The sequence below is a fragment of the Phalaenopsis equestris genome, unplaced genomic scaffold (genome assembly GCF_001263595.1).
Source record: "Phalaenopsis equestris unplaced genomic scaffold, ASM126359v1 Scaffold000099, whole genome shotgun sequence".
NCBI classification, from domain to species: Eukaryota; Viridiplantae; Streptophyta; class Magnoliopsida; order Asparagales; family Orchidaceae; genus Phalaenopsis; species Phalaenopsis equestris.
This window is the reverse complement of record NW_018164541.1, coordinates 321,689-332,463: the sequence shown is the minus strand read 5'-3', so window position 1 is coordinate 332,463 and position 10,775 is coordinate 321,689. Positions and strand designations below refer to the sequence as shown.

The window sequence follows — 10,775 nt, the reverse complement described above, 5'->3', positions numbered from 1 at the left end:
ATCTGTTGTGTTTTAGCTAAGGCTGTCAAAAAAAAAAACTCAGCATTCGAGAATAGCTTTTGTTCGGCTCATTAAATGACTCGTGTTAGACTCATTTTTTAAACAAATTAACCAACATGAACACTTGTTTTAGCTCGATTTATAAGCAAGTCGAACACAAATAAATGTTTTGTTTGCTCATGTTCGGTATGTTCTGGCTTGCAATAATTAAATAATTATATATTATTATTTATTTATACCTTTTTTTTTATTATTTTTTAAATTTATTAGAAAATGCTAGATTTTATTATTTTTAAATTATATTTAGATGTTGTAATTATATAAAAAAATAAATTTAGGTGTTAGATATGTAAACCAATAGAATTTGGGTGGTATATATGTAAATGGGCCAGAAAAGACTTAATTTGCGCGCTTGCATGTAAAGTATTACATATGTAAATATAAATATAAAATAAGGAAAGCTAGCTGCAGCAATTTTTACCTTTCGTTAGTGTTGGCTGTTGCTTCCCGAAGTAGGGATGTCAAAATAGCTCATTATTCGTGAATAGCTCGTGTTCGGCTCGTTAAGTAGCTCGTGTTCAGCTCATTCGTTAAGTAAACGAGCCGAATACGAACAAGTTTTTAAAGCTCGAATTATAAACGAGCCAAGCACGAATAACTATTTGTTCGCTCGTGTTCGGCTCGTTTTAGCTCGAAATAGAAATTATATAATAATATATTATATATATTTATATCTAAGTTTAGATTGTAACACATTGTGTGGTAATGTGGTTATGTGTCTTTTTTTACATACATTTGGTACAGGTTCAAATCCAACACTTTACATCTATTTTTTTTTCAATTTAATTTTAATGAGTCAATTTCGAGCCGAACCCGAACACGAATATTTAAATTGAGTCGAACACGAACACACTATTCACGAGCTGATTTCGAACATGAGCCGATTTCGAACACAAACAGTTTCAAACAAGTCGAACAAGAGCCAAGCCAGAGCTCGCCCAAGCTCGGCTCGTTTACAGTCCTATCTGGAAGGACGACATTAGGGAGCAAGAAGCTAGGAAGGGTAGAACAGGGACATTTATTAGTTCCACACTGCGAGTTGGACAGATTTATTGTGAGAAAAGTTCTATAAATGAGGAAGGGAAAAAGTGGTTTGGCAAGAAAGCTTCGCCTTGTGGATGTGTGACATACAAGAGCTTAGTAGAATATTTTTTTAATTTTAATAATATTAATATAACTAATTGAAAATTCGTTGATGTATTTGAATTAAATTCGAGTTGAACATGAGCTCATTTCAATGAATGAGTTAAAATTGAGTTGAAGACAAGATAATTTTTTAATTGTTTAAACCCCTAGGCAGCAATTGTTTCTAATGAAAAAGATTATTATGCCCTTATAGATGTAATAGATACATGTCCAAAATTTTCCAATACGGCAATTGTAAATTATCATTTTATACGTAGTATTTCAATAATAAAAATCACGAAAATAACTAGTAATGTTGTAATGACATTCCCCTTCATATCCAAACGTACCAGTGTTGGGGATAATTTTTGTCCGTAACATCTCTCCTGATCTGTTCACTATCTAGAGAAAACCTCTCTATATTGTCGGCTCATCAAAAAATTGTGCACTCTTCACATATCCTATTTTGGAATAACAATAAAATCTCGTAACATAGTTTTCTTCTCTTCTTGATATGTATTTAGAACATTATGTACCACAACGACAATACAAAATTCTTGAAGTACTTAAGATTATAATATATTTTTAATTGACAAATCAGACTATAAATGTAAAAAAATAATAAAAAAAAATATTATGGTTTACAATCGAAAAAAGAAAAAAAAATTAAATATAAGAAAAAATATGCATCTCTAAAGCTATAAACTTAAAATTAAAGTATCAAAACCTAGAAGAGAAAATAGACATCAATCAATCTTCAATACATCTCAAATATAAAACATCAACTTGAGGACACTATAAAATATAAATTAGATATACTCGATGAATTCGCTAAAGCATTTGTAATGTCTTCTCTCAACCAGATCGTCTCTTGAACGCCCTCCCCAACATGTTGAAGTCATTAACACCAAAGTCTTCATCGAGTAATGATTAACATGCCTGATTTTCAAATGCTTCTACAGGTATGCATGTTGGATTTTCTTCTAAGGCCCTAAAATCAATATCGTCTTGAGATGAGTGTCTCTGAATATGTAGAACTTCCGTTATTATAAATATCTTTATCTACTTTTTGAAAAAATATGTTGGCATATCTCGGAGATTGACTCACTTATCTTGCATATGCTGCACGTCATCTCAATAATCTTTGTAATGATGAATGTCTCTTATTGAAAATATCACTCCTCCCTCTAATTAGTTGGTTGATATGCTCAAAATTAGGAAGGTGGTACCTTATATTGGAGAATGGCTCAATGAAATCTCAATGCATGGGATATTTTAAATCAACAAGGTAATATTTCACTGAATGATAATATTATCAGTACTTCAATTCAAATATAGTCATGATTTACTAACTATGTAGATGCATTAGAAATTTATATTCAAGTCGTCAAATAACAAATTTGAATATATGACTATCATGAGCAGTCCCTTCTCATCCAGTTATTAAGAATGTAAAACACATGTTGAAATAAAAAACTATTAAGATATTTCGTACTGCAAATTAACGTGTCCGATATACTCAAATTTTTCATTTTTGCTAATACATGCATCAATATGTGTCATCAATTGCTCATATACAATCTTATTTAAAATACTCGTTAGAACATTTTTTTTTGTAAAACATGAATGTAAATTAAATATATAAATCAATACATTGAAGAATGACATGAATCTCGTATCATCATAGATTTCTCTTAGTATGTGCACAAAAGCACGATCTATGGGTTTAACATCGTTATTTGTCATTATGACCAAAGAGTTAACTTTGATATTGAAATATCTATTAATTATCTCTGTGAAGAGCTGAAATCACTTAGTAATAGCATAAATTGACTCATTATGTGGCAATATTTAAAGAGATGGCTAGTATTTCCCCAGGTGTAAATAAAAAAAATCAACGCAAACCATAATTATATTGCAATTCACCCAACAGATCACAAAAAAAAAAATTTGACATCTAAAACATGCTATGAAGTCTGCCTGGATGACTTTGTAGCAGCTAGACAATCCACTTGTCACCTACAGATGAGATGAAACACAAGATGTCTTGCACAAATTTGTTTAAAAATACTTATTGATAAGACATATTGTAGTGGTCAAAATTATTATTTGTTCCACAATTTCAATAATTTCATCTTCATTTGATGGGTCCATCTGACTATTTTATGCATGTTAGATTATATAAAAAATAACAAGCTATGTTATAAGTGAACAACTTCATAATTGAAGTACTACTCATACTAAACGTACATGTTGAAATTTCACATAAGCATAAAACAAGATATTATTCAGCATAAAAGTTTAAATTATTACACGCCAGTAAGAAACACAAATAGAAAAATACAAACTAGTTAGACTGATTGTTAAGAAAATATCAAATGTAACCATTCCAGTACCATCATAATGAAAGCCTCCTGCTTTATTCAATCCTCAAGAAGTTTTATAGCAAATAAATATAGGGGCATATCATCAAATATCTTGAGAGTGGAGTCCAATAGCTTCATTACTTATGCCATATTTGGGTATCCCTGCACAGTTGTGCGAGCTCTAAATGTCATACTAGTGCAGGTTGTAACGAGCTGTGAAATCTACTCAGATAAATATTGGGCATTGACCTTCATTTTCATTTTACGCTTCTAATTTGAGGGTGCAGAGCTCTTGGAAAGAATTGATTCACCATGTTCTCTCTCCTGTGATTATTCCCCTTATACTTCATTTGAATGAGCATATTCGGGCTCATCCAAATTTTAAGGGAAGTCTTGTTTTGTTTCCCAACCACAGCCTCATCGCATATATGTTCTAAGGGAAGTCTTGTTTTGTTGGTCTTAAAGCAAAACCACAACCAACCCCAACCACAGCCTCATCGCATACAACCCAACCAATTAACTCAAATCGCAACCCATATAAACCAAACCACGCCTATCAAAGACCAACAAATTATACCCACAACCAACAACCAACATTGTAAGACCACACCCACACCTATAACCAATAATCAACAAAGACCAACAAACCACACCCACAACCAACGACCATCAATGCAAAATCAAAATCGAAATCACAGCGACCCCAACCATAGCCATTCATGCAAAACCAAAACCAAAACCACGACCAACCCTTACCAACATCCAACATTGCAAAACCAAATCCGCAGCCACAACCAATAGCCAACAGAGACCACCAAACCATACCCACATGTAAGAACCATCGGTCGAAAACAACAACCAAATCCACAACCAACCCTGACCACAATCACTTCCCATAAAACTCAACCAATTAACTCCAGCCACATCCCATATAAAACCAACAACTATCATCAAAGATCAACAATCAACATTAAAAAATCATAACCACCCCCACAACCAACAGGGATCACCAAACCACACCCATGGACAACCATCAGTTCAAAGCCACAACAAAAAAAAACCATAGCCGACAACAGCCACACCATATCTCATATAAACCAACTAACTAAATAAAACCACAACCCATATAAACCCAACCACGACCATCAAAGACCAACAAACCACACCCACAACCAACATTGCAAAACCACACCCATGACAAAGACGACTATGAAAAACCACACCCATTAAAAATCCAAAAATTTAAAGATGGGGAGAAGCCAAAAACCAATAATCAAACTTGACAATGTAGAGAATATACGAGAATATCAGAATGCCCAAATTCGATCAGAGGGAAGAAAAATGAGAAGCCAAAATCACAACCATGGAAGAAAAATGAGAAGCCAAACCCTCGTGTAACCTTAAATCAAGATACGTACAGAGAGGCGACAAAAAAGATAGATGGGAGAAGCAAAGACCAACAAGAGCTATGCCCTAATCCTGGATGCGCACATCGGGGGAGAAGAAAAAAACACGGGCAATATCGCAGAAAACAAGATGGATTTTTGGAAAAGAAGAGGGGGCAGTAAGGTCATTTACCATCCATACCGTAATGCGTTCCGTAGAAACGAGCTTTGCACTGACGTTCATAGCTGGCTTGTTTTGGTAACGACATTTCATTGAAAGCACCAAAAAAGCAAGCTTCCAAAAGCACCTTTAAGTGCATTTTCAAACGAAAGCATGTAAAAAGCCCTCCCAAACACGAAAAAAATATTGAGTTCGGAGTTCGGATGCAAGCTACGTCAGACAACAGACGTGATACACCTGGGGTGTTTTTTCCCCCCTTTGCTCCATCCGATGTATCGCATCAGCTGTTCGGACGTAGCTTTGCGTCCGAACTCCAGACGCAATATTTTTTCCTCGAACACACCCTTAGTCAACATGCAAGGAGTTTATAAAAAACTGATAACTAACCTAAGAGAAAAGTTAAAAAAAATGTGTTAAAAAAGATGTCTATGACTTTTCAAGAAGGTACAAAAAATAGATTGCTTGTTAAGAAAGAAGTCAATAGTTTACCTATTGAGAAATTAGCTAATTTATGGCTCTAAGGCGTTAAATTATTCCCTAAACTTTAAAAAAGGAAGACATATCGTTCAGTTGATGGGCACACTAAAAGATGAGGAAAGGAAGCTATAAAAAAAAAAAATTAAACACTTTATCGAGAAGTTGTAGCTCAATAATGATAACATGTCAACAAGTATTAAGAAAGAATTCGAGTAGATGACTACTTTATGATGATGAGTTGTTGAATAATACTGGAAAAATTATTGCATACAGACACCGCATGCAGAGATGTATGCGGTGTCCGATCCTGACAGTAGATCACAGTGATCTACGGTCACAATATATTTCGGTGGACCCCACTTAAATTTTTTTTTAAAAAAATTATTGCATACAGACACCGCTGTCTAATCCTGACCGTAGATCATGGTGATCTACAGGATGAATTTTGGTTTTCTTTTTTTTTAAAAAAAAAATTTAAGTGGGGCTCACCAAAATTTATCCTGACCGTAGATCACTGTGATCTACGGTCAGGATCGGACACCACATGCAATAATTTTTCATAATACTTAGAAGAGATTCGAGCGAAGGTATTTAAAGAGAGGGGATCCTAGAGTGCACCAAATAAAAGGTGTCAATGCAACAAATTATTAAATGCCGCAATACAATAAAGCACCATAAAGATGAAACTCTAGAAAGCAAGTTCACTAGGGAGATATTATTAAGCCATTAACTATAAAATGTTGAGTTCTCGGTATAATGCCACATGGAAGGGGGTGTTGAAAAAGCTATCTTCCAAAGGATTGGCGCCCAAGGAGAGATTACAACGAATCTTAAGGTGCTCAGAAAAGTCAAGCTGATAACTAATGCAACATCATTAGCTCCTATAGCACACATGCAACCACTTGGATTAATGTATATGATACAAAAAATGAAACCTCAAGTTGGTTATGTTTATTTTGATTATTTACATGTTATTTTATGCATTTTATGTTATTATTACAAATATGAAGCCAAAGATGACATATGACAAGTAGCTAATTCTTAACATTAGAACTTACTACCATTACACAAATTTGTTTGGGTAAGCTTTTCATAGGTAAAATAGACATGGAGAAAGCAAGCCCAATCATGGCAGTTAGGGGTGTAAACGAACAGAACACGAACGAACAGAGCTTGTGGTCGTGTTTGGTTCGTTTGAAATTTAGTTTGTTTGAAATAAGCTCGTGTTCAAAATTGTTCGTGACGTCACTATTTTTGTTCGTTTCTTAACGAACGAGCTGAACACGAGTTCGCGAACGACAAGCCAGTTTGACATCCCTAATATTAATATATATATAAATAATATATTATATTAATTATATAACTTATATTATATAAATATACAATATCTATATTTGTATATTACTAATATAGCATATTAATAAATATATTATTATTATTAATTTATTATATATTATAATTTATAAAATTTAATTTTTTAAAATATCATAAATTTATTATATATAATTATTTTAAATTATTTTATATTTCGAACAATAACGATTCAAACACGAACGAACGCATCACTGTTCGTGTTTGACTCGTTTAACTAACTGAACGAAAAAAATTTATTCACATTCGTCTTGTTTATTTATCGAACGAATCAAACACGAACTTTGATGAACCGAACACGAACTATTCGCGAACAATGAGCTTTTTTTACAGCCCTAATGACAATGGGACTGAAAATGCTAAAAACTTCATTTCATAAAATTGTCTTAATGATTATAACTTCTCATATACTTCACATAACATTTGACATTCCAATTGCTTTCTAAATCTTATGCTACAAATACTTACAAATAATCATAAGATTTATTGGATGTAGGAAGTCTTAATATGAATTCAAATTGAATATTTTACCTTTGCAAACTTAGCTTGCTGCCCATTTTTATAAGGTTTAAGTGTACCCTTTTCTTAATGAAGTTGGGAATGTCATATACGTTCATGTGTGCTACTTGTGCTCTCCATCCATCATCATCGAATATCTTTTTAGCATCATTACATCAATTGGTGCCAAAAACTTTAGGTGAAGGAGGACCCGTTTGGGGCAACTTATAAGTGCGCTGTACTGTTTGGTTCGCGCGTCTCACCAGCTTATCCGGAACCACGTTTAAGTTTTTTACACTAAACGCCTCGCAGCCTGCCCGCGAGCGGCATTTCAGAATAAACAACTTATACTGAAACGCACAAGCTGCCCCAAACGCACCCTTACTCTCTAAAAAAAATATTGAACTACAACATACAAATTGTTGAAAGGTTCACTTCTAGGCCATTATTTATGGGTCATTTACATACATATCACCTAATTTCTATGCATTTACACATCTAACACCTAAACTTCATTTTTTTTTTACATTTATACAACCGAATCTATCATATCACAACAAAATTACCACCATTTTTAAGATGAAATACATATTTTCATGCATAAATAAGTAGGCATATAAGTCAAAATTGAAATTTAGATGCATACAAAAAATGCATAGGAATTAAGTGATGCATGTAAATTCTATTTTTAATTTTTGTAACTAACTTTTTAAATAATAAACTTCAATGACCCTAAGTCCAATCATTCCTAGTGGAATTAATGGATTATCTAGGATAGAATAAATGTACTGCATAATTGCCAAAGAAATTGAAGATCATCCAATTCCACAAAAGAATAGTATAGATAATGAGAAAAGAACTAATTTTCTTAAGTGCACATTAAAATTTGAACCAATGGGCTTCAATTTAAATTATTAATAACATCCAACCAGAAAGCCTTCAATATCATAATAGCAAATAATTATAATGTCAATTTGGCAGAGGCTCAAATATCGATTTCCCATGCACAATCTGGCCCCATGATAAGAGCTTGTGCTATGTGTCTATAATTCGCCCCACACGCACAACAGTAAGAATTAAACCCTTGCCAGAGGGGACTTACAATGACCCTGCCTACCAACTGAACAAGGAAGTGCTCACCTTATAAAAAAAAAACATTTTATTTTTCTTAACTATCTTTTGTGGTAAATATAGTATACAAATAAATATTAATAACATGTTACATGCCAAAACTTTTTTGAGCAACACATGAATAATAAATAAATAAGCTTTAGTGTGGGGGAGGAAATTAAAAGCTTTTGTTACCATGATGTAGGCTTATTTCTCATCATCTTCCTCTTGTTGGCATCAAGGTATCTTTTTCTTAATCTTATAACCTTAGGGGTAACCTATGAGGATAGAAGGTGAAAACATTCAATCAATACACAAACAATTTATTTCACATTATATATTCACTAATATTCATGAAATTTTGAGACTAACCTCAATGAGCTCATCAGAGGCAACATATCCAATGGCTTCCTCCAGAGTCATCTGCAAAATTTGAAATTTCAAGAAATTAAATGGTCTCGAAGTGCTTTAGAACGACAATACCAATATACATCTCAAATAAACTTGGGCATATGACTAAAATTTTGGGGCATATACTTACATGCCACACAATTTTCATATATACCAAAACTTCTATATTTATATACATAGCACTCGAATCTTTGACATTGCATCAAAAATACCACTATTATTAACTTTTTAAAAGTGAAATATACATTTTCATGCATGGGTTTTTGGGGCACTTACGTACATACCACGCAATTCTTATGTATTTACATATCTAACATCAAAATTTTATTTTTTTTACATTTATGTCACCCAAGTCTTTCATATTATATCAAAATTACAATAATCATTTTAATTTTTAAAAAGTGAACTTCACCTTTTCATGGAAACTAAATTCACCTTTTCACCATAGGTAAGGTGGTTTGTATGTAATGATTAATGTTTAGGCATTAGATATGTAAATGCATAGATATTGAGTGATATATATATGTAAATCTTCCTAGGTTGTTAACATCTAAGTATTATAAATGAAAATATCAAACTTTGGGTGCTAGATGCATAAATACATATGTATGTAAATTTCCCAAAACCATTTACAAGACTAAACATTTTATGAGCATAAATATATTGTGGTCAGATCTATGGCCGAAGACATAAACCGCAGCAAAAAAAAGAAACTTTACCAAGCGAGGCGGCGATAATCGAACATTTTCATCTTTTCCCGGAGCTCTAATGTTTGTAAGTTCTTTTGTTCTTACAGGATTTACCTATAAGAGACGCAGATAAGACAAAGTTAGCAGTAACATAACGGTTAAAAAGTAGCAATGAGAAGATCATGAGTTCAAACATCTTACGTCTAGATCAGCATCTCGTGAATGCTCACCAACTATCATCCCATCATATGTCTTCAAACAGTTAAAGAGAAGAAAACATAAATATTTATAATCCGATGAATTTTAATATAATCATAAAAGAAAATGCAGCAGGAAGTAACCTCCATTCCAGGAGACACGAAAAGAATGCCACGAGCTTCCAAACTTGTGAGGGCGTGCGCAGTAATAATTCCGCGACCAACCGATACCTAAAAGTAACAATTTGGGGCTACAACTTTCAATAAAATGAGGACGGCAAAACAAATTTTGGGATGTGAATGAGATTCTGTTCTGTTCATAAAATAAAATAATGAGGCATTTACATACATACCATACCACCCAATTCCTATGTATTTATATATCTAACAGCTAAACTTTACTTTTCAAAATTTATAGGACCTATATGTCTCGCATCACATGAAAAATACCACTATTTTGACTTTTAAGAAGTGAAATACATCTCTTCAAGGATAAGTATGGATGCATATATGTAAAAATTGATGTTTTGGGTGTTTTTGATCTGTAAATACATAGGAATGTAAATCATCCTAAAATAGTACAAATATACATGAAGTGAACGTTTTCTATTTCAAGTGAAACAGAAGCTCCTTCAATTTTAATGCTTCCATTCACTCAAATGTTTTACTAGCAAAGATTAGTCTTCCATGTAACCCTGAATGAAAACAGAAAAGGGTGTCATTGCAGCATAATAGTTGGTAGGAAAACAGAAGATGCTAAATCGAGTAAAGCATCTAGTGATTGTTTTGCTCTGAGAAAGTTAAAATGAAAGACTTGTTTGGAATCAATATTGTTTTTAGTTGTTGTGAGATATACCCCGTGGGGCATAATGTGGTTGCTACAGTACCAAGGAAAAATATATCGC

At 33.0% G+C, this 10,775-nt stretch overlaps 2 protein-coding genes across 2 annotated transcripts in view; one reads left to right on the top strand and one right to left on the bottom strand.

Annotated features, from left to right (window-relative positions):
* LOC110020546 (28 kDa heat- and acid-stable phosphoprotein-like) overlaps positions 1-10,775 on the top strand; it is a 75,262-nt gene that overhangs the window by 41,209 nt on the left and 23,278 nt on the right. The gene's annotated exons all lie outside the window — the stretch shown is intronic.
* LOC110020548 (GTP-binding protein TypA/BipA homolog) lies at positions 8,616-10,136 on the bottom strand. The gene is made up of 5 exons (XM_020718688.1): positions 10,015-10,136; positions 9,875-9,925; positions 9,704-9,787; positions 8,946-8,996; positions 8,616-8,851 (listed from the first exon to the last, which is right to left on the bottom strand). The coding sequence occupies exons 1-5, from the start codon at positions 10,018-10,020 to the stop codon at positions 8,765-8,767; spliced, it is 279 nt and encodes a 92-aa protein (XP_020574347.1). The 5' UTR covers positions 10,021-10,136; the 3' UTR covers positions 8,616-8,764.

What these genes read in the sequence shown, in the direction of transcription:
- LOC110020548 (XM_020718688.1), bottom strand. An exon ending in CACGAGATGCTGATCTAGAC is followed by an intron (nt 9,788 to 9,874) that starts GTAAGATGTTTG and finishes CGTCTCTTATAG; the next exon opens with GTAAATCCTGTAAGAACAAA. An exon ending in CCTCTGATGAGCTCATTGAG is followed by an intron (nt 8,852 to 8,945) that starts GTTAGTCTCAAA and finishes CTATCCTCATAG; the next exon opens with GTTACCCCTAAGGTTATAAG.